Here is a 23728-nt window from a genome sequence, read left to right as displayed (position 1 = left end):
TTCCTGTAGACCCCTTTATGATGATGGCATCAGGGACAATTTAAAACAAGTGATGGACTGCTGGTTGATGGTATAAATCATGATCAAGAACCTAAGGCTTAGAGTCATTCAGATCTGGACTTGGATTTTAGTTCTACCACGTTAGAAGTTTGTGGCTTCTTTCTTTTCTTCTTTACTGACCATTGCTTCTCTTGACAACATTGTTCTTAGTGTGGGGCAGTGGAAGGAAAATGGGCTTTAGAATCATTCAGAAGTAGAGGGGTTCAACTCCCAGTGCTCTCGACCTTGGGCCTTCATTACAATATTTACCTATTAGTTTATAGCATTGATGTGAGAATTTAAAATAATGCAAAGCACCCACAACAAGGCTAGGCATGTGCTCAATAAATGGTAGCATTGTTTTTTAAAAATCGTTGAATTTTAAAAAAAATTAATCAGCCAGAGCAGAAATGTGACTTCCAAGCAACTTCACTTATAGATCACAAAGCTATGAGATTCATTTACCTTGGGGAGACAATGCTCTGCGTGCTGAAGAGGGAAAATGTCAGTCAGCATATTTTGTATGTATCGCTAAACTACGGTTGACTTTTTAATTGACTTGATTCGTTCTGGGAATGCAGCGACTAAGAGCAAGCAGCTAATTCTTCTTTTCATTCATGTGTTAAACATGAAATTAGAAAGAAAGAAGACCAAGCTGTAACAGTTTTAAAGCTGTAAGTGTGGTGGTCTCATTTTCTAAAGACTTAGGGGAACGTGGCTTAGACTGGTCATTTTAAGTTTGATCCGAGCATTCAAGTAGAGCAGTCTATTCGGAAATACTGAGCTGAAGGTCAGGGAATCGATGGAACCTATGATAGGGATTTTGGAGACCTTGGCATGATTGTTGATGTTATGGCTGTGAACGCATCTCAGAGGGAGACAGCATGGGCTCAAAATTGAATCTTGGGGTACCTCCAAATTAGGGAGTTTCAAGTGAAAATAGACAGAAAATGAAGAGATGAGTAGCCAGAGAAGTATAAGGAGACCCGAGATATTATCTTACTTTAAATAATAAAGTATGAAAAAGGGACTTGCTAAAAAAAAAATTGGGAGTTTCAACTGTTAGAGATTGTATAATATTTAGGAGAATGATGATGGAGCAAAGGCTACTGATTTTGTTTTTGTTGACCTTTTCCTTAGTCTATTTCGCATTGCTATAAAAGAAATACTCAAGGCTGGGAATTTATAAAGGAGAAAGGTTTATTTGGCTTATGATGCTGATGGCTGGAAAATTGAAGATTGGGCATCTGCCTCTGATGGGGGCCTCAGGCTGCTTCTACTTGTGGTGGAAGGTGAAAGGGACCCTGCATGTGCAGAGATCACATGGCGAGAGAAGAAGCAAGGTCGGGGAGGGGGTGCCAGACTCTTTTTAACAACCAGTTCTCATGGGAACTGATAAAAAAGGAACTCATCCTGGGGGATGAGCATTAATCTTTTCATGACCCAAACAGCTTCTATTAGGCCCCACCTCCAATATGGGGGTTCAAATTTCGACATGAGATTTGGAGGGGACAAACATCCTTGCTTGGATGGACACACAGCCAAATCATAGCAAACTTGTTTGATTATTGACGACTTTGTAGGAATAGTTTCAGTAGAAAAGAGAGGCAAAAGCCAAGATTACAAGGGTTAAGGAGTGAAGTCTGGGGAGGAAATAGGGTCATCAAGTGCCAATTACTTCTTTTAAAAGTTCCCAGTAACAAGAGGTAGAAAATAAAATTACTTTTCATGGGGGTTGAAAAATCTGTTTGTGATTTGCCCTGGTCAAAAAATAGTTAATGATATAAATGCACAGTAATTCCAGAAGCATTAAAGAGCATGTTTCCATGGAAACATCAACCTACAGAGGGAGAGAAAGAGCTAGGATCCCCCGACTAAGAAGGAATAGCAGAGTTCTAGTCCCCACACAGTACAGCAGGGAGAAATGATTACACGTTTCCTTCAGCTTCCCAGTGAGAATGCAATTGGGGTTCATGGTGCTGTCCTCTTGAGGACGAGAAAATAGGAAAATGGGGTTTGGTTTAAAGGAACTCTTGACTTCATCTTTCTTGAAATTCTGACTCAAGGGTCAATTCCATTTTAGAATATTGGAAAAGATCAATGGATCTTTAACTAGCTTTAGTCTTTATTCTTTAAGTAAATAAATTTGATCTTCCCAACCTCTTTATTCTAACCTGGTTTAGAAGAGTACCATAATGTACTGCAATTTAGAGCGAAACTTAAACTCCAAAAGTATAGGATGTGGGTTTGGCTGATAACTTTTGACCAGCACCTTTGCTTTATGGTTTTCCTCATCTTGGTATATTTTCTTTGGTTATATACACACTTGGCTTCATAGTTTTCAGATCCATAATATCTCTTTCACTGCCAGCTAATATAAATTCCTGTATCCTTAAAAACAACCTACTGTTAGAGATTGTTCCTTTCACTGAACTGTAGCCCAGAAAGCTGTTCTCCAGAATGTGCTACAGGAACCACATTAACAAACTCCTTATTGGGAGCAAATCTTTCTGTCAGTTCACTTTCTCCATTCCCAGATTGTATTCCACTTTGCATCTCGTTCATTACTCTGGTCTTTCCTTGGGAGAAATTATTTTGTTCCCATTGTGAAAGGGTTTTATCTGCATGATAGGTGTGGTTTATGACTGGGTATTCTGAAGTCAGAGGTATGTTTTTGAATGAGTCAACAGCCTTCACCACTCTCTCTGTCTCATATACAAAGCGTGACATGCCTGTCTCCCTAAAGACATCATCTTCATCCAGGCATCTTGAGTCTTCTGTCTGTTGGAAACATCCCCCTGACCCTGGAAGATCCTCCCTCCTTTGACCCTGTCCTCCTCCCAATTCAATGTAATTGCTTCTGTAAATCTTCACTTGAAGAGCTCTGCCAACCATTACTGGAAAACTAAATTATAACCTTCTTTTACCATGAGTGACAATTCCTCATAACTTCCACTCTCAAGCCCTGTAAGTGAAGCCATCACCAATTCATCATATATTCATCCACCTTTTTGCCCCCTTCAGTAGAGCTGTTAGAGGGAACTGTGAAGTCAAACATACAGTAGCTACAGTGGGGGCAGGAACTGTGTGTATGGAGGCATTTCCCTTGTGTTGATTTTGTTGACCACCATTGTGTAAGAGGAAGTAGAAAGAGGCCCCAGAAAGAACAAATTGAGGAAATGGAGAAAGATCAAAAGGGAGAGAAAAGCCTTCTTACTTTTTCCCCTTGACATCATACCCATGTCACTTTAGGTTTTTACCCAAGGGCTTCTTGGGTACGTATGCTCAGAATTTCTTTCAATAGATCTGAAAGTTCATGGGAAGGAAAGTCTTCCTGTCACAGTTGAATGTCCTAGAGAAATCTTTGCCGGTTCATTGTTTACATAGCCCCTGAATAGTTTTGCCAGCCTGTAAGCTAAAATGGATGTCAGAAAGGCAAGCCTTCACCTTAAAATTATTACTAGTAACAAAAAAGAGGTAACAAAATCATCAGTGATCGGCTAGCCTCTGACCTGCCTCGGCATTTTCTCCGGGAAGGTCTCACCACTTAGTTTTGATAGCCTTCCTACCCTGGGCTGCATCCCAACACGTGGAACACCTAATCTGTGGAAAAAGAAAGGAATTTTATTCAGTGTTGTAAGAAGGTGATTTTAACTTATATACAGCATGGAAATATGAACTAAAAGGAAAAATAATCCAGTGACAGTAACATTATGCAGAAAAGCTACTTGGTTTCTTCTCACTTGGGATTTCTGCTTTTCTAACAAAGTCTAATAAGTCTGGCTATCCTGTAGCCCCTTACCAGGTCTCACCTATAGCAGAGGTGACAGAGTCATGGACATGAGCACAAGGAGGAATTTTATTTTTCATTGCTGAGTTCTGTGCACAGAGCTAAATGAGAAAACAACTTTGGTGTTCTGCACATTTGATTAATTGGCATCAAAAGGCAGCCTCGCTAGTTCCCTAAGGAAGTGTGGTACCTTCACACATAATCAAGAGTGTGTTCTCTCTATAGGGATTTTAAAGAAAATTACACAGTGTTGAAAGCAGGGATCTGGGAGGTCAGAAGAGGGGTCATTTTGAGGAGTCATTTATTCTAGACTAAAATTATGGAGATATGAGCTCATCTTTCACCTTCCATGGAAAGTGAACTTTATATTAAAGTGGTATGGTTAAGTGATTCCCCACTGCAGAAGACCTCACAGGGGTAACTAATCATAGTAAGAACAAAACAAATGTTCCCAAGCCTGAATAGTTTTGGATGTTTAGGAATGAGAGAGAATGTGCTGGACTGATAGGATTATGGAAAAACAGAGATCCAGGAATTAGGAGACCCAGACTCAACTAAATAAGCCAAAGCATATGACATCATTTTCCCAAGCCTCAAAGTATTCAGCTCTAAATGTGAACAGTTAGAGTGTGATCCAAAAGTCCCTTCAAATGCTAACTCCCCTGACATCCAGACAATGTAAAAAGGGGGTAGTAATAATAATAACAGTACCAGCAACTAATACATAATGCTCACTCTGTGATGGGGAGAGTTCTAAGTCCTTTATATATATTGAAAGCTTGTTTGGAGGTTCCAGCAGGGAAGGGCAGCTACTCGTATACCCTTGACTAAAGACCAGTCCTTCTCTATCTGGAATGGGTGTCCTCTTCCACTGAACATGCAGCTTTGGGAGGGACGTACATGGAGTGGTGAGGGAAGAAGGGAGCACCCGCCTCGCCAGCCAGATCAGCTGAATCAACCCTGGCAATCCATGAGGTGACAGATGTTGCAGCCAGATAGTCCTCACATCACCTTTATTTATACTGAAACATGACAATCCTATGAGATAGGTAATGTTATTATGCATTTTTTTATGGCGAAGAAAATGAGGAAAGAGAGCTTAAATAACTTGCAAGACCACATAGCTTCAGAACTGGTGGGTCCAGGATTTGAGTGGAGACTGTGACTACTACATTGTTTAAGAACAGTCTCCTTATTCTTAAACACCTCGCTACACTGCCTGTTGCAGTATGAGTACATATGCGTGTTACACACACTGTATTCTTTCCCTCTTTACTTAACTTACTTTCTCTCCTTTATTTTCTTTCTATTTGCCTCTCACCACTAAGCGTTTTGGGGCATTTCCCAGATTTTTTTCATTCATTCTAAGGAGGATATCTTACTAATGAGAATGAGCGCCTCCATTTCATCCCAGGTGAACCCATAGGTAAGTCTAGAGGGCATTGTTCCCTAGCCATGGCCTGCCACATTGACTTTGGTTGGTGAAAGGTGGTGCACATAGGAGGTTGTCACAGCTGGTGACAGAGCTCCTCAGAATTCTCACTGACTTGATAATAGGTCAAACATAGCATCTTTCTGGGGGGAGGTTAATGTTCTCTTCCTTCTTATATCCATCCTCCCCTGTTTTCTTTCATTTCAGATTAAATTAATTCATGGTATTCAGTTGTGAAACAGAATCCAGGCAATAGCTCTCTGAAATTTTTTATTGTCAAGGGGGCTGAAAATACTTTTTCTTCATAATAGATGGTGAATTTACACATTTCCACTTACACCTCAGATGAATTCAGTTCAGCCCAAACTACTAAGGGGGTTAAAGCACATTTCTCACCACCAGTAGGAGATAAGATGTATATTAAATTTGTATCAGTCACTGTTCAAGATACTTTAATATCTCATTAACTTAACACCACTAATTTAGAATTTAAGATACTTTAATATCTCATTAATTTAATACCACTAATTTAGAATTTAAATAACTATGATATGAACTAGCCCAAACTTGAACATTTTATGACTTGTGAAGAATGGTTTGCAAAATAAATTAATGGTATAAACACCATTTCAGAGAAAGTGTTTAATCCACTGGAAGACAAACTATTTTAAACCCATCTCAAGTAATCATAAACTAATGTTACAGTCTGCTCTTTAAATTAGTTATTCCTGAGCTTCTCTATAAGATATCATTTTGCCTAAATAAGAGAGAAGGACAGCTTAGGCAACTGGCATTTCTAATTATATTGTCCAACTACAGAGTTTAGAATTTTTCTATATGAAATATCTCAAAGGAAGCATTTAAAACTGCTTCAAATCTTCTTCCTCAAAAAGAGGACATTGTTGACTAGATTATAGTAATCTTTCCTGTCATGTTGACCTCACTCAACTGCATTAACATTTGGATTTATTTTGATAATTATGAATTTCTTAGCTGGGAAAAAATCAGAATTTCTATGTAGTCTATCCAAACTAGAACACTGAAAATCTAATTTATAAATATCTTTGACTCTTTTCTCCAATACTGGTCCCTAATTAGGTAGCCTTTAAAAGTTTTCAATTTCATTATTTCTAATCCTGTGGGAAATTGTTTCTACTATTTCTTACTGATCTATTAGCAGATATTAGTTTTTAAAAATGTAGTGCTTGTAAAAATTTTTTTAAAAATCTAGTGCTTGTAAAAACATATAGGGTAAAGTAAGTATTGTGGTTCTAGGGGTGTTGGTTGACTGGGAAAATTCTGGCAGAGCTCCTTCGGGTGCCTCCAACTCAGGGCACGCTGCTAAATCATTGCTATGGGTATCAACGTGGTGTGGTAGATGAGCCTGGAGTGGCATGGCCAAAGTCAGAGAGGCAGAAGGGCTTTTTAACCTCAACCTGATCCCATTAAGCTCACTGTGGTGTGACTTTGGCCGTATAAAGCAAATGTATTGGCTCTGAGCCCATCAGGATTCTGAGGCTCTTTCTCAACAAGCAGGCAAGCAGATAGACTAATCATCTAAGATAGATTTTGTTTTATGCAGTCCGTATTAGGGATTTATATAGTCCAGGACATGCAGTGTGATGCAAAAATGCTAAAATGCACATCTGGAGCTCTGTGGAACTGATTTCACTTCAGTTGGTGATCATGAAAAGACTCTGAGATGAGAATCAGAAGGCTCTGGTCCTGAACAGACAGGTCACCTTGGGAAAGTCGTTTTGCATCTTGGGACCTATTTTCTCCTTTCTAAAATGAAGTTTCTCAATGGATAATTTTTAAGTTCTCTCCTAGTTCTAGCAATGGGAGATTCTGTATAATATTAGAACTGTATGAGGCAGACCATCTGGTTTCTTGAGGTTCAGACTATATTCTAGAGACAAATCAAGCAACTTAAAATGTATGTGTATGTATATGTGTGTGTGTGTGTGTGTGTGTGTGTATATATATACACACACATATATATACATACACATACCCAACCTTGATGGTACTTCCAAAGGATTCTGGTCTGATGGGCAGAACTTCTGAGTTTGGCTGCCACGTGAAGCAAGGCTTTCTGTCTGTATACTTGAGGATGACATGTTTGGAGAGAAATAGAATAGCTATGGCGTCTCTTAATCTTAATTATAAATTAATCATTTACCCAGGATTCACACATGGAAGTTTTGGGGTTCTAATTAATATTAAAAATTGACAAAGTACAGCCAGATCCAAGGGTAGTTGGATATTTTCAGGTCTTATGGAAAGTTAAATTGGTTAATATAACCATTTGACCTAGTTTAGCCTCCATATGTGGAAGCCAATCTCCATTTTTCAGATGTTATTTCATTGATAATTGAGTCCTGCTAAAATGTAGTTATCACACTTATTCACTGAGGTTTAAAATCAAGCAAATTTCTTGCCTTTAGATACTAAAATCATGCTAATACATTCTTTTTCTTAATTTTTTCTATTAAATAACCTTATATTTGTATCAAATTTCATAGAGTTTTTCTATCCACTCTTTCATTTGATCATCACAACAGGCTTCTCTGATAAGCTGGAGGTAAAATGATGTCTCCATTTTAGAGAAGAGTATCTGAGATTCAGGTGCCAAGATCACATGTCTAGAAGTGACCACACCCCCAATTATTTTTTCACACTTTTCGTTACCAATGAATGGGTGGGTTTGTTCTGCTATTCAAAGGGCATCTTGCTCAAGGCTGCTATATATTTGCAAGCTCCTCACTAATGGCTAAATGTCCTCATACCACAAGAAATTACTCAGAAAAACACAGTGTGAATGATTAATCTATATGCTGCTGACAGAAATGAATGATGAAAGGATACTTTGGGGAAGAATATTCCGTATATTGTCATAAAATTTTATTAATGTTTTTGATAAGTGTAAAATATGTGAGGAGTGCTTAAGTAGATAAAATGAACTTACAGAGCTGGACAAGGGGGAACACCCCAGAAAAAGAACAGCTTCTAAGGAAAATCAGAAGGTGCTGGAACTGGAATAACTAGAGAAATTTACAGACCAATTACGTTGCCCAAGAGTGTGATTTATTTTCTACAAGTTCAAATTTCTCAACTTACACACCCAATTCAAGGCTGTCCCCTTCAAAGGAGTTGTCTTCAGAAGCTATATAGTTATTCCACTGATACTGCCTATTAATTGAATTATTTCTGGAACTTCTCTTCTATAATTGCCTTCAGAAATAGATAATTTACTTCAAATATTCTTAATGGTGTTTTAGATAAAGACAAAATTATTCAGCACAATGTCTGATGAAAAGGTGGATGCTTAAGCCAGATAATTTATTTCCCTCCCATTCTTCTTCTTCCTTATCCCTCTCTCCTCCATCCTTCTCTTCCTTCCTCCCACTTTTCCTCTTTCTTTCCTTCCTCTTTCCTTTTATTCTTTCCTTTTTCCTTATTTCCTTCTTCCCTTCAAAATAGATGAGACCAAATTGTTTTACATGTCGCATAAACTTTATCTGAAGACTCCAGAAATTTTTCAGGGTCTTTGTAGTAAGAATATATTTCCAGGTAAATTTTATTGGTGGTTACATTCTAGTTTGTTGGTTTAAAAAACCTGTCTTGTGGTTTTTTAATTATATTCTCTGCAATGAATTCTTCAGGGCTTTTGGTTGGAGTGTTATACTCATTGCAAACTATAGGAAACCTGAGTTTTAGTTTTACACTGATGATGGGCTTAGGTGAGCAGCTCTGCACTGAGAGCTGAAGGGCAGGGCAAGGAGTGGAACAGATTGAGCATTCAGTTGTGTTGGAGATGCTACATGGCACTGAGTGAAGGTGTCTGGAGAGAGCAGCCAGGTTGGTATGGTAGAAAACGTGAAGCGTGGCATGTAAGAACTGTGTAAAGGACTTGGGATGCTAAGCCTGATGTTGTATATGAGAACCCGGCTGGTGTCAGGAAAGGACATGGAACTGGAGCTATTGCTTAAAACGTTACTTCTGCTCCCAGTTAGCTGTGTAACTGTCATACTGGACCCTTACTGACTCCAATAGTGATGGCATCATATCTGAAAGGCATAAGAAGAGACCCAGAGGCAATGAATGAGATATAACATTTATTGGGGGAACTCACATGCAAGGACCATCCAGTGGTGGTGGGCTGGGCAGGAGAACTGCTACCATTTGTAAAATGCATGCAGTTTATATAGCATTTTCATTTAGCAATGTTCATCTAAACTTTCATTTAACCCAAAACAAAGGGCTTTGATCTCCTGTATGGCCTGCATTCCAAGGGATGAACTGGGGGTTCAGATGTCCTTCATAGATTAAAAAGGGAATCTCTGGGTTGGTTATTCCCAGATTCTTTAGTTTAGGACTCCGAACATATATTTTTCTTACATTGTAGGGTCATTCTCAAGGTATGCTTAAGTTATTGCTGCCAGGTACATCTGCCATATGCTAACATTGGACAAATAATTTAACCTCCCTGCGCTTGTTTTTTAATACATCAAGTTAAAATTTTGGAACTAAAGGAGTTTAACAGTTCTTTAAAGAGTAAAATTGATTTCATCAGGGATATATGATAAATGTCTTCAAATACTTGAGGAACTCTCATGTAGAAGGAGGATTAGACGAAGACTGTAGAATCTCTAAAGAGAAAACAGGTGTTAAAGAGTTGCAAGGGAGAAGGTTTCAGCTTTAAGTAAGAAAGAACTAAGTAGCCTGTACTGAGATGGCTACCTTGAGCCCAGAAGGTGCCATGAAAAGTTCCCCATCAGTGAAAGAATTCAAGAAGAGCTGAGAAGACCAATTTTATGATCTAGAAGGGAAGCATAAACTGTAGTAAGTGGTAGGGTAGTTGATTTTGAAATACTCTTTCAGTTCTAAGATTCTAGGAATCACTACTCTCTTGGGGTCTTCTGTGTTCTTGATTGCATTTGTGAAGTTACACAAGACCAGGGAATGACAGGCTTAAACATCCCAGGTAGTTCTGGAAGTGAGAAGTGAGCCATGAGGGTTTGGTTCATGGTGCATGTGCATCATTAGAATCACCAGAAGGATATGTATCCTAGCAACCTTGTTGTTTAACCTAATGTTACTTGGAAGAATCAGTGAAGACTCCCAGTTTCATTAAATGAGAGGACTTGAAAGAAGAATCTTTAAGCTGCCTTCTTCAGCATCCTCACTGCAATTACAAGATACCCCTTTTGCTTCTTAGCAGAGACATGTCTCAAAAGCAACATCAGGCCCAAGACTCCAGAGTAGCATGTCATGTGAACACAGAGATAATCATTATTGATTCCTTGGGCCATTATGGTAAAGGGACATTAATTACCATCAGTGCAGTTGCACTAATGCAGTTGTAATGAGCATGCCTTTGGGATTTCCCAATGAAGTGACTGCTCATCAGATGACAGCAGCAGGGGGGGAAAGGGTGGGCTAAAGTGAAAGTGTTCAGGAGGAAGACAGTTTCATTGGTATGACTCTAGTTACCTCCAGAGTTTCTGTTAATCTATGCACAAGTAACCAGAGCACTCTGTGAAATGCCTCTCCCTCCTTTCCTTATTCTTTAGTATTTTCTGTTCCTTACACATAGTGTCATAACCCTAGTTTCCAGATGCATCCTGTCATAGCACATCCCTGCTTACTGGACTCATCTCACAACCCTTAGAAGTATGGACTTGGCAAGACCTTAGCAAGAGTTAAGGAGTATGTGCATATCTCTGGGATAGAGACCCTAAGCTCCTACATACCACTTTTCTTAGCAGAAAGTCATCTTGGTACACTCTTACTTTGATTTCTTGTCTCTACTACCCCTACCCTTTAATTCGCCTTTGTTTTTCAATAACAATTGTTAGCACTTAATGAGACTCTACTATGCACCACGCCGCATGGTAAGTGGTTAACCTGCTATCTCATTTAAGCCTTACAAACCTAATTAAGTAGGTCCCTTTATTATTCTAGTTTCTGCAGATATGGAAAAACGCTGAGGCTAAAAAAGGCTGAGTAATTTGCTCAGTTATACCAATGGACTGAATTTAAACCAAATAGCTTTTAAAAAATTTTTATCTTTAATTTTATTTTAAGTTCTGGGGTACATGTGCAGGGTGTGCAGGTTCGTTATATAGGTAAACGTGTGCAATGGCGACTTGCTGCACCTGTCAACCCATCACTGAGGTATTAAGCCCAGCATGCACTAGCGATTTTTCCTGATGCTCTCCGTCTTCCCACCTCCGTGCCTGCAGGCCCCAGTGTATCTTATTCCCCTCCCTGTGTCTATGTGTTCACATTGTTCAACTCCTACTTGTAAATGAGAACATGCAGTGACCAAACATCTTTTATGTAAAATTTTTATATAATTTTTTCAGATGATTCCTAGTATGTGAAAACTGGGATGACTATTGCATAATCAAATGGGAGTTCAAGGAGTACCAAGTTTGATAATGGTATCTGTATTACTATTTACTGGTCTGTCTCCAGTCAGCTTTCTCTGTATATCCCTAACTGTCTTGTTCATGGAAGACCCTCTTCATACTTTTAATCTTCCTTTTATTTTATCTTTACAGGTATCTGATCAACGTCACTTTTGAGGGGAGGAATCTGTCCTTCAGTGAAGATGGTTACCAGATGCACCCGAAACTGGTGATAATTCTTCTGAACAAGGAGAGGAAGTGGGAGAGGGTAAGACATGTCTTTGATAATTCTTGAGCAAAGTAGAGATGTGAAATTTTGCAACAACTGAAGGAAAGTGGTCCTTTGGTTTTTGTCCCTAGACCTGTGGAGCAAGGGATCAATACTTTGATACACAGGAGAAGACATTTCTCAAACTTGCGTCTTCATTTACATGCTGTTTTGGTTCATCAAGAGGTTGTTTTCTTTATGTGTTACCACTTATTATTGATAATTGCATCGCTCTCTGAATCATGACTTTGTTTTCGTGGAAGACTATGTGTGTATAACATTTGGTGAAGAAACCGAATTAGTGGTACAGTTCTGAAGTTGTGTCCTAGAAAGCGTCTGGGGAGCTTATAAAGATGAATTTGTGAAAAAGAAAGGTTTAGACTTACTGTGATTGAAGGATTCCCATGCAAGGCTCTGCTCAGAATCTCTTCCACTGCCAGTTGATCACAGTGTTTGAAATTCTACCATCAGAAATTAATTTATGTGGCACCAGACTGTAGATCCAATTCCCAGCTCTGTTTAGAATCTTAGACAAATCTCTTCACTAGTTGGTGCCTCGGTTTTCTCATCCATAGAATGGAAATAGTAATAATAGTACCAACAGGTATGAGGATTAAGTATACGTGAAGTGTTGAGTACATAGTAAGCACTCAATTCATATTAGAATTTTTATTATTCCAGATTCCCAGTTAAATACAAATATTACTGAGAGTAATGTCATCACCGATTTTTCTCCAAATATGTTCTACAGTGCTCTTGTCTCTCAAGACATTTTGCTGAAAAATAGTTTTACAGATAAATAAAGTTGGGAGATGCTACCTACTGTTTCTCACTCTAGAAGAGTCTTAAAACATATGAACCCTTGAAAGTTCAGAGGTGTCTTACAAGAAAGAAATATTTAATTTTATTTAGAATGGAATTTCCCAAAATTATTCTACCTCAAGACCCCTTTGTTCATGATATTCATATTCTGTGAAAACATGTTGGGAAACTGGTTTAACACAACTTCCACAGATTCCATGGGCCAATTGGCTGAGAACAGGCTTCAAAATGTTAGCATGGTTCTGCCTAGAATGGAAATCCAGTGATATCTTTCTAGAGAGAGTTACCTGAAAATGAGGCCAGAGATAAACTTCCTGAAATTCACAACCTCATCACAGAGAGCCCTCGACAGCTAGTTATGTGAATGTGTGAACACCCGCCCAAGAAACTAGGTATGTAAGTCTCAGGCAGTAGAATCCAAGATCTAACTCTTAAGCTGAAAGACCTCTGTCTATCATGCATTTTCTCTTATCAGATAGGGCACAACTATAAGGCTTAAATGATGCCAGCTTTTTATTATTATTATTATTATTATTATTATTATTATTTTGAGACAGAGTCTCATTCTGTCACTCAGACTAGAGTGCAGTGGTGCTATCATAGCTCACTGCAACCTCAAAATCCTGGGCTCAACCTCTCCTCCCACCTCAGCCTCCCAAGTAGCTGGGACTATGGGCATGCACACCATGCCTGGACAACTTTTAAATTTTTTGTAAAAATGAGGTCTCACTCTGTTGCCCAGGCTGGTCTTGAACTCCTGCCTCAAGTGATCCTTCTGCCTCAGCCTCCCAAAGTGCTGGAATTAGAGGCACATGCCACTGGGCCTGGCCTGCCTGACGTTCTTGATTAAAGTTGCCCTCCCTCCACGGAGCTGTCATTTGTTCAGAAATGGTTGTTCCCTGTGCTTCTGCTCTTCACTCCAATCAAGCTGCTTTCACTGCTGCTGTGCAGACGTCATAATTTAAGAAGCGTTCTGGACTCCTCATGTATAACAGGCACTTCTGTCTGTCTCCAGAAGAGGAGCTATTAATAACTGAAGCTTCATAGGTGGCTCATAAGATGTCCAGAGGAGGCAGCTTTTTTGCAGTAGGCCCACAATTACTGTCTCAAGCAGGAGAAGGCATCTCACAACTGCCTTTTCTTAAAGAGACACCACTCACCTTCAGGTCATACTGACTCCTCTTCCTGAGTCTGGAATCTGAGGCCTGTGCCCACAACCCCTTTCCAGAACTAGCCCCTCCTTCTTAGTGTTTGGATCCCTTCCCTTGCCAATTCTACTTTTCTTCTAGCCCTTGAATTTATTCTTTACTTTATATATGATCCAAGAACTATGTGATAATTTTTTAAGTGGGCCTCCTTGTCCCTGGCCCCTGTCCTTACCCCTTCAGATTAGTCCAAACTATGGCTGCCAGAACGAGTTTCCTGAAGCACAACTCTGATTGTGATGTTCTTTCTCTGCCCAAAGCCCACTCAAGCCTTCTGTGGTTTATAGACTGGGACTAGACTTTATCTGTTCTTGCATTCAAGGCTCTGGTCTACCTTCCAAGCCTTCCTTTTCCTCATGATTTCCTGTCTCACAATTAAGCTACCCTGGGCTTCTTTCTGTTCTGAGAAGTGCCTTTGTAGGTCCTGTCCCCTGTACATGTCATGATGTTTCTTCCTAGAATGAATTATCCAATTATATAATCATTACCATCCTTTGAAACCCAATTAAAATATTGCAGCTTCCTTCCCTCATCTTTGACTGAGATAAAATCTCACACTCCCTTGTCCCCTGTAGATTTTGTCTATACGTCGGTGGTAGCACCTATCACATCTGTCTCGTGTTAGAGTTGTGCGTATGCATGCTTCCAAAGAGCAGAAGCTGCGTCTTTATCTTATTGTGTCCTCATGGCAAACTGGAAAAGCATATTTCGTAGAGCAGTTCAGTAAATATTTGTAGCATGTATGAGAATCATTACGTAATAAAAGAATCCCAAAATCTATCATTAACAATCCAAGTTTATGTTATTGCCCTTGATATAATAGCTGTTGTTTTGTGGGGAGGGGGAGGAGAAAATCTTTGTGAAGACTGAATTTTTATAGATCATACTTTACATGTACTATAGGAAGTTGCTATTTAAAGGAATTCTGTGGTTAATCTTTTTGTAAGGCATTTTGGGAGGGGTTGAGATAATAGAATAGAATGTTTTCATATCAATTCGATTAAACCAGGGAACACTTTGGAAGATAGATGTCTAGTGTTCATTGAGGTCATAGAGCCATGCAGCTCCCCAACTTGGAGGCTCCTGTTAGGGCTGACTTGTGGACAGAGAGGATGGCAGGAGCTCAGCGTGGCTCCAGGGAATGGATGGGTTGTGGTGACATTGCATCATAGGAAGTTGCATTGGTCCTCCCACTGTTATTCTTGTCCCCAGGACATCATCCTCAAGATGCCTAATGCTGCTTCAGAAGGTCCCTTGATCCAGGGAGGATTTAGTGTCAGTGGACTCCAGGGAGGCAGGCACCAGGGTCAGGATTCTACAAGGAGGAGTTGAACACTGAACAGATAAGCAGGGGATAGGCCAGGCGAGGTGGCTCATGCCTGTAATCCCAGAACTTTGGGAGGCCAAGGCGGGCAGATCACGAGGTCAAGAGATCAAGACCATCCTAGCCAACATGGTGAAACTTCGTCTCTATTAAAAATAAAAAAATTAGCTGGGCATGGTGGTACACGCCTGTAATCTCAGTTACTTGGGAGGCTGAGGAAGGAGAATTGCTTGAACCCAGGAGGTGGAGGTTGCAGTGAGCCAAGATGGCGCCGCTGCACTCCAGCCTGGCAACAGAGCAAGATTCTGTCTAAAAAAAAAAAAAGCCGGGAGGAATGGGATTTGTAGGAGAAATATGGGCTACAGACAGCACTCTCAGCCACTGGTTAGGCCGCTAACTAGCCGTGAGATCTGGTTTTTTCATTTTTCTACATTTTTCTTTTCTCCTCACTAAAATAATGCCATGGGACTAACAAGACTTCTTGGGTTCTTTCTTGTGCTGCTTCTGGGACTGCAAAATCTCCTTGTAAATAAATAGTGGATTGGAACGGAAATTGTGTGAGGGATGGAACACACAGGAACCTGGGCTTGTTTTGAAGGGCGTAGCCCTGAGGGCATATTTGTCATTCGTGTCATTTAAGTAAATATTTCCCCAGAAAGGCCTTCCTAATGACCCACGCCGAGATAGTCACCCAGCCACTCTAACAGTAGATTTTAATCTTCTTCATACACACATTATCTGGCGTTCTGCTTACTTGCTTGCTTGTTTATTAGCTGCCTCTTCACACCAGGATGGATGCTTCCTGGGGGCAAGGACCTTGCTCACCTCTATAATTCTGACCCTTCAGAAGAGTGCTTGCCTCCAGTGTCTGGACCACTCAAAAGATAATTGCTAAATAAATGAAGAATCTGTAGGCTTGGGAGAGCTAGAATATTGATAAGCTACTTCACTTCTACCCTGAAATTTCCCCATTTAGACATAGAAGTTTACTGGAGACAGCATGGGAACAGGTAACTTCCCCACCTCTGGAGTGAGCCACCCCAGTGGCAGGGAAGGACTTGGGGGAATCTTCAGGGATTCCCAACTCCCAGTGGAGTCATATATGCATGGCCAGTTTTTAACAAGGCATCTCAGGTCAAGGAAGGTTCACCTGTTGGTGCGAACCATGTGCTAGGACTTCCCAATGTTCCTTCAGGTTCCTAAAAGTAGTCCTAGTGCTACGGTCTTACACATTTTGTTCCCTTGGAAAGACTTGAAGTCAACACAACATAGTCTATGGTTTTGGAAATCAGAAAGAACTGAGTTCAGTTCCGCATGTTGCCATTTATCAGCTAGTGACCAATACTACCCAAGTCTATTTCCCGTTTGTAAAATAGGGTTTTATATAAGGCTGTTGTAAAGATTCAAAGAAGTTTTATAGTCAAACATCAGTGAAAAGTCACTGAAACAGTCAGTATCTAACAAATGTCAATTGGTAGTCAATACCCTCCTTGTGTAATTTTTTAAGGTAATATTTGCACACGGTAAAAAATCAAATGGCACAAAAGAGTACTCAGTAAAAACAAAGTCCTCTTCTCATCTATGACCCTGAGTTTTCCTCTCCAGAGCAATGCTGTTGCAGTCTCTGAAATCCTCCCCAGAGCAATTGTTGTTGACAAATTTTTATGTACTCCTCTGAAAATACTCCAGACATTTTACGGATTTGATACATTTACCCAACCTCCTTTAATGAAAAATGAACAGCGTCTGCTCTTGTGAACCTTTAATGGGATCCTATGTAAGGAAACCCTAGGAGCCTTAGGGGGCTAGAATAGCAAAGAGATCTCTGGATCAGAATTTGATTCACAGAAAACCAAGAATGTCTCTCTGGTATGTAGGAATGTGGAGAAGGACGTTTAAAAAGGAATATTGTGTGTGTGTGTGTGCGCGCGCGCACACACACACACATGCAGACATAGCATGGTGAGTTGGAAAGGGTAGACAATGGTGAAAAATCATTGTGTGCAGAGTGGGCTCATTTGTAAGGCTCCTAAGTGGGGGACAGCTGCATAAACTTGCTTTAAAAATAGTCTGGCACAGAGATGCAGTTCCAACAATCTTTAAGGCTCTGTCTCTATCAGAGCCTCCCATGATTTGCTTCATTGCTACTGCTCTCTGCTTCCATTTAATCGTTCCTAAAATGGGGATAATAAAAATGAAATGCAGTGGGGGTGTGCTCTGACTAATGACTTCAAGAAATGATGATGGTGCATTTTTAGGCTGGAAGATGTAAACAGACCTTAAAGGGACTGTCTGGGTCAGAATTAAAGGAGAATATGTAAGATCTGTATCTCTGCTTATCTTTTCCAGAAAGAGACAAGAGGGTGTTTTATAAGCCCACTCCCTCTTTTCTGCCTCCACCCACCAGAAAACTCCCTTCCTTACGTAGATTAAAAACATTTTCAGTTTGTGTGGATCATTCCCTGGACTCCCCAAACCTGTTTCCATCTATGGCTTTCAACACTGAGATGTCACAGCCACATCCACCAGCAAAGGAGAGGCTAGAAATGAAAGTGCTTGGCACGCAGTGTTGGACCCATGATAGTACTTAGGAATTAATGGATGGATCAGTGGGAGAGAAGGAGTGCAACCAAACTGAGATAAGGGAGACCCCCCCAAGAGCTGAAGCAGCGACAACATAGACAGAATGCTCTGTCAGTATCTGCAGCCTGGAATAAATAAGACAGGCTAAGGGACACTGTGTCTCTGGTGACCTCGTGTCCAGGAGGTAGCAGCAACTCCAAGGGATGGAGGCTCTGTGATCCTACCCTCTAAGGACTATGGTGATCATAGTCCACAATGATCAAATCCGTGTTGATACAATAGAGGTCAATCACTACTGTGGCTGATATTACTTGAAAGCTTTTCACGACAAAATAAAACAACCCCTCCATCCCTGCTCATGCACACTCACTCATTCCAAACAAACTGGTAGACTGTTCATGAACCTAGGAACCACATCTGTGTGCCTCTCCACTATATCTCTGTGCCCAGCATGGTGTGAAACATCACTGAATAGACCAGTAAATGCAGGGCTGGTGACTGCCCGGGCACAGCTGGGCAGACTGTGTTCCACCTCCCAACCTCAGGGGAGAAGCCAGGGAATATTCATGTGCTCTCCAGGCTCTACAGAGGGCATCTAAGGGGGTGAAACAGAAGCTCCTCGTGGCAAGGATGTTTGTTCAGGTTCTCCTGATACCACCATTTGACAACATGCTATTTTTACTGACTTTGAACTGAGTACTAATGTGCATCATTGGATTAAGGGATTAGAAGACAGGATCCATGGAGAAAGGCTATGGGAATTGGGGTTGTTAAGGGAAAGAAAAAAAAAAAGGCAATGAGGCAATGACTTATTCTCTTAAAATGTATGAAGAATTATTGTACCAAATGTGGAGATCAGCTGTTCGCTTTCTCCTCTGAGACAGAACCAGAGTGAGTGGGCTTAAGATCAAGCAGAGAGGGTTTCAATTAGCTATAGGGAGAATTCCTTAATTGAGAGAAGTGTTGAGTACTGGAACTGTTAGCAACACCAGGGGATGACTTTGAAAGTCCTCAGAATTGCATATGTCCTTGTTTCTCTGTAATGTACAGTCTTGTGCAAGCAGCAATGCATGAACTAAATGGCTTACCCTCCCCATCCCCCCACCTCCCCACCCTCTCCTTCTCACCTCCCTCCCTTCCTTTTTTCTTCCCCTTCTTTCTCTTTCTTTTTCCTTCTTCATTCTCTCTTTCCTTCTCACATATAATTATTAAGCACCTACCATGAGCCAAGGACTGCCCCCACAAATTTGTATCGTACCTTTCCCGATGGCTGGGAAAAACAAAACAAGTACACTGCAATAAAAAAGGAGCTTGTTGTGACATTTAACATTTCTATAAACTAAGGCGATTTTTAAATCTTACTATTTGATACGGTCTAACATTGGCTTGATGTTTCATGTTGCTTAGTAAGTAAAGACTCGGCTACTGTGTATTTTACTTATGACAGTGGCACAGGGGGGCCACTGGATTACATATTTTGTTGTGTTTTTCTGAGTTGTGATTATTGCAGACCCTCACATTCAGGTGTTGCCTTGTTCACTGAGCTCCAAGAGCCCTGGCCCATCCTGTTTGCCTACACCATTCTGTAGGGTTCCAGAAACAGATTACAGGGGGCAGCCATGGAGAGGAGGAGGTAGAGGTGTGCTGATCATTCCTGAAGTCTCAGCACTGCTGTAGGTTCAGTCCACAATGTCAAGCCACTACTCCCATGCACATTTATGAAATAATTCAAAGAGAAAAGCGGGATGTATTGGGGGAATAGACTTCAGCATATCATTTCAGAAAGGCTGGTTGTCTTCCAGTGCTTGTCATCAGCCACTGAATGAAAAGGATAAAAGAACAAGATAACCTTGGTTGACTTTACTTTTGAAACCTGTACATGCTGATGGGGAGAGAAAGCAAAACTGAACCGAGAGACTGAAGAACTGCTGGCTTAACCTTGGCTTAAGGAAACACAGTGAAAAGGAAAGTGTCCCCCAAGCCAAGAGATGGCTTTCATCCATCTCGTTTAAATGTTATTGAGGTTTTTATTTCATGACAGTTATCTGTGGTTGGTCCCTGAGTCCTCTAAACTGTTTCTTCTAATTTCTAGGTTATAATGCTTTTCCAGTACTGGTATTGAAGAAGAAAGAGTGGTAGAGAGATGAGAAAATTCTGTTTATATCCAGGTTAAAAACAACATTTACAGTTTTCTTATTATGTAGGTAATTAGTATTTATTAAAGACATTTGAGAGGATAAAATAACATTTACTCATATCTGCACCTGTAAAGAATTAGCAGTTATATTTTTAAATTTCTGCCCAGTATTTTTTTCTGTGCATTCTATGTGTATATTATAATACAATACGGAACAATACAACAGAATTGGGATCTTAATGTATAGATAGTTTGCAATCTACTTTCTTCTCTTCCTAGGATATTGTGGACATGTTCCTTTTTCATTAAATATTATTAAAAAGTATAAAACTTAATGCCTAATATTCTACTGTAAGACTATAACATGCTTCTTCAGACTGGTTCCCTATGATTAGACATTCATATGCATGTTGAATAGAAACTCTGGTTCTCATAGGAAAATAATTTCAGAGGTGGGCTAACTTTGATGCCATAAGATTGCTTTTTAAGGTAAGAAGATTTGGCAATTTTTTTTCTTATCCAATGTCTCTAAATGTGACAAATGAAAACCCTTAATTTGGGAATTGCTGGGTTTATGTCGATTCAGCAACAACCAGGGGACACATGTGCAGTCTGGATGGAAGACTCCCCTTTGTTATTTCTGGTCTATAACAAGTCCCAGAGGGTTTTCTCTTTTTGATCTTCTCATACAGTGCACTGCCTTCTGACTTTGCTAAGAAGTACATTTCTTATCTTTAGTAGTTACATCACAGAGAATGGGGTTGTCCATGTGTTCCCTGTCTGTCTGCAATTTTCATCATATTGGTTTCATTTTCTTGAAAGTTGATGGCTTATAAATTTCAGGCTCATGTTCCTGAGGAGTCACACGACTCCTGCTCGGTCTGACATCCTTTCCAGAGCTGTTTCTATTCTTCGGTTCATACATGACTCAGAAGGGAGAGAGAAATGCCCTTCTTTCACCAGTAGGGATAGAACATAGCTGACTTGCTGTTATAGCAGTATACTATAAAAATACCTTAACATATTTTTCACCAAAGAAGCTACTTTGTGCATACATTAATAGCACATTGACTTTAGCTAAGACCTGAAGTTTGACATTAAAGCTATAACATCTGATTTTCCTTCATACGCAAGCATGCCTTTATTGATCTAGCACCCGGAGATCTTATGCTTTGAGTTTTTCCTCCAGTGATGATGGATTTGTACCAGCCATGCACAGTCTCTCTCTATATATAATACCTATTTATGAGAGCTGGCCAGATATAGGGTAGAAATAATTCATGTGTACAGGAAGAGAAGCTTGACCTTGGCATGTTAACTCTGCCAAGCAGCATGTGGTATAAAAACTTTAAAGGAAGTATTGGCCAACAAAAAAATAAATTTTTAAAACAACAAAAGCTATTAATGAAAAACATGGACATAAATTTCCCATCACAGCCATAGCATTCAGATTATTCAGGGTGATTTTATAATTTTCTCTATGATGGTTATTTCTGCTCATAATTTGGTAAACCTTTCAGTTGACTCTGATAGAGATGTCTTAAGGTGGCTTGTGTGGGACCTTTCCTACTTTCCTTCCACGGCCAAGTGTCCTCCACTGTCATGCAGGTGGCCCACTGCTGGTTTTACAGGCCTTCCAGGTCTTAGTTCTGTCAGCTAACTGTTCTGAAGGTTTAAACTTAAAGCAAATCTGTGCCAGGTGAATGGTGAGAAAGAAAGTACGACCCTGGGAGGAGAAGAGTGCATGTAGAAGGCATTGGTTGGGGAGGCAATGATATACCTCGAGGGGAAAGAAACCCCTGCTCCGCTGCCCCATTCTCCAGATGCACACCACATTTCTGCTCACACCAAACTTCTGGTGGATACCTTTCCATGTTTTTCTAACCCAAGCGTTTGATGTCAGATGTGATATCTTCTGAGGTCATCATCTTTAGCTACTCCTGAAATAATATGTACTAGTTTTTCTTCATCCATCCCGTAGGAAAGGAAGTTTCCTGGCAAAAGAACAGAATATTCCCTTTGAGGTAAAATTCTTAATGGATATTTAAGACACCTTGGCGTTCTCTTTATAGAAAAGTGAACACAAAATTCCATTTTCTCTATAGGATCTGGGAAAGACATATAAATGCTCGGACAGTCTAGCCTGAGATTAAAGGACATTAGGAATTTAGCCATGAATACATCTGACTTTTATGTAACACTTCATTAGCAATGCTGTTAATGGAGAAATTTAGCATGTGTGATCCCATTTTGATTCCTGTTAAAACTTTGAGAAATACTTGTACGTATAAATAAATTGAGGTTCAGAGAGGTCACATGATTCTCCCAAAGTCACACAGCTAAGGAGTGGCAGAGCTGGGTGTAGATATTTACGCCCTCTACTTGAGTTTTAAAAGTACACGTTAAGAAATGGTCCAGTATCTGGGGTGGAGATGGATGTGTGGAGGCTGGTTAGCCCAGACTGTGACTGGCTATTTCAGTGTAGCATTTTTCTGTGATTAGCATAAATAGGAGGAAGAAAGGAAGGAAAGGAAAGAGGGAAAGAAAGATAAGAGATGGATAAAGCTTTCTTGTATCTTTCTATACTTTTCCTGTTATCTCTCTCTCTCTCTCTCTCTCTCTCTCTCTCTCTCTCTCTCACACACACACACACACACACACACACACACACACACCCCTCTCTTTTCAGTTAAGAACATAGAACGTATCTCTTCAAGTTGTGAGGAAAGAACATGTTTCTTTGACTAACAAAGGCCATAACTACCTACGAAAACAGCTGTCTAAGTCCTCATTGCATGGACGGGATTTTCGAGGAAACAGTCGTCTTCTGAATTAAAAGCTCTTCTAAAATCAACCATCATGGCAGTGGCACCGTAGTCCTGCAGCCCCATTGATCAGACATCTGTTGGAGGTGCAGAGAAATGTCAAAACACTGAGGGGAATTTTAAATAGCTGACCTACAAAAACAGCTCTTAAATCTTAGTAGGACAGTGACATGAAAATTTAACTGCTTTATTTGAAACACGAGCAACTAAATATTTTATGAACTCAACTAGCTAAGGGAGAGGAGTTTTGAGATCTTACATAAAATGAGATAAACTAAACTGGATTCATTAAGTTAAAAAATATATGTATATGAAAGAAAAATTAGGAACAAAATTCAACAATAAGAACATTGATCTTCAAATTCATCATTGCTGCGTCAATGTTTCCTCACAGGTGGCTGTGAATTTCAACTGTAGTATATGAGTTAATTCAGGAGGGATGAGTATTTTTTTGTTTAAATAATCATCCATTTATTTTTATAGTTATCTTCAACTTTTGGCAAGTAGGACAACTTACATTTATAGTAATGATATGAAAATTTTTAATACATGTATCTTGAAAGGAAGATTATTTCAAAAGTTAGCGTAGGTAGTACACAGACGTGGCAAAATTGTTACAGTATTACTTGAGTGAATGAAATTTGGGAAACATTTCCACAGGGCAGAGTTGCTCCTCCCCAACCCGGCCCCAAAACCATGGTGTTTGAGGCTGACCCCCCTTCCCTTCCCCTTCCCTGCTCACCTGTCTGCATTCAGGCCCCATGCTCCATAATTGCAACTCACCGTTCCCCAATACCTCTCGTGCTCTTATGCCTTAAGCCTTGGCTTATGCTTTTCTCTTGACCTTGGATTCTTGAGCTTGTTTTTTGACACACAGTTTAAAAATC

At 40.0% G+C, this 23728-nt stretch overlaps 1 protein-coding gene across 1 annotated transcript in view; it reads left to right on the top strand.

The window, feature by feature from the left end:
- Positions 1–23728, top strand: part of GRIN2B (glutamate ionotropic receptor NMDA type subunit 2B) — a 421963-nt gene that overhangs the window by 294471 nt on the left and 103764 nt on the right. Inside the window, exon 5 of the mRNA XM_012447678.2 lies at positions 11831–11945. Coding sequence (XP_012303101.1) covers positions 11831–11945 — 115 coding nt within the window. The remainder of the gene's footprint in view (positions 1–11830; positions 11946–23728) is intronic.

The sequence above is a fragment of the Aotus nancymaae genome, unplaced genomic scaffold, assembly GCF_030222135.1.
Source record: "Aotus nancymaae isolate 86718 unplaced genomic scaffold, 86718_ANA_hifiasm-v0.15.2.pri h1tg000016l, whole genome shotgun sequence".
NCBI lineage: Eukaryota > Metazoa > Chordata > Mammalia > Primates > Aotidae > Aotus > Aotus nancymaae.
Note: the sequence above shows the minus strand (reverse complement) of the source record. Positions and strands in the feature narration are given on the sequence as shown.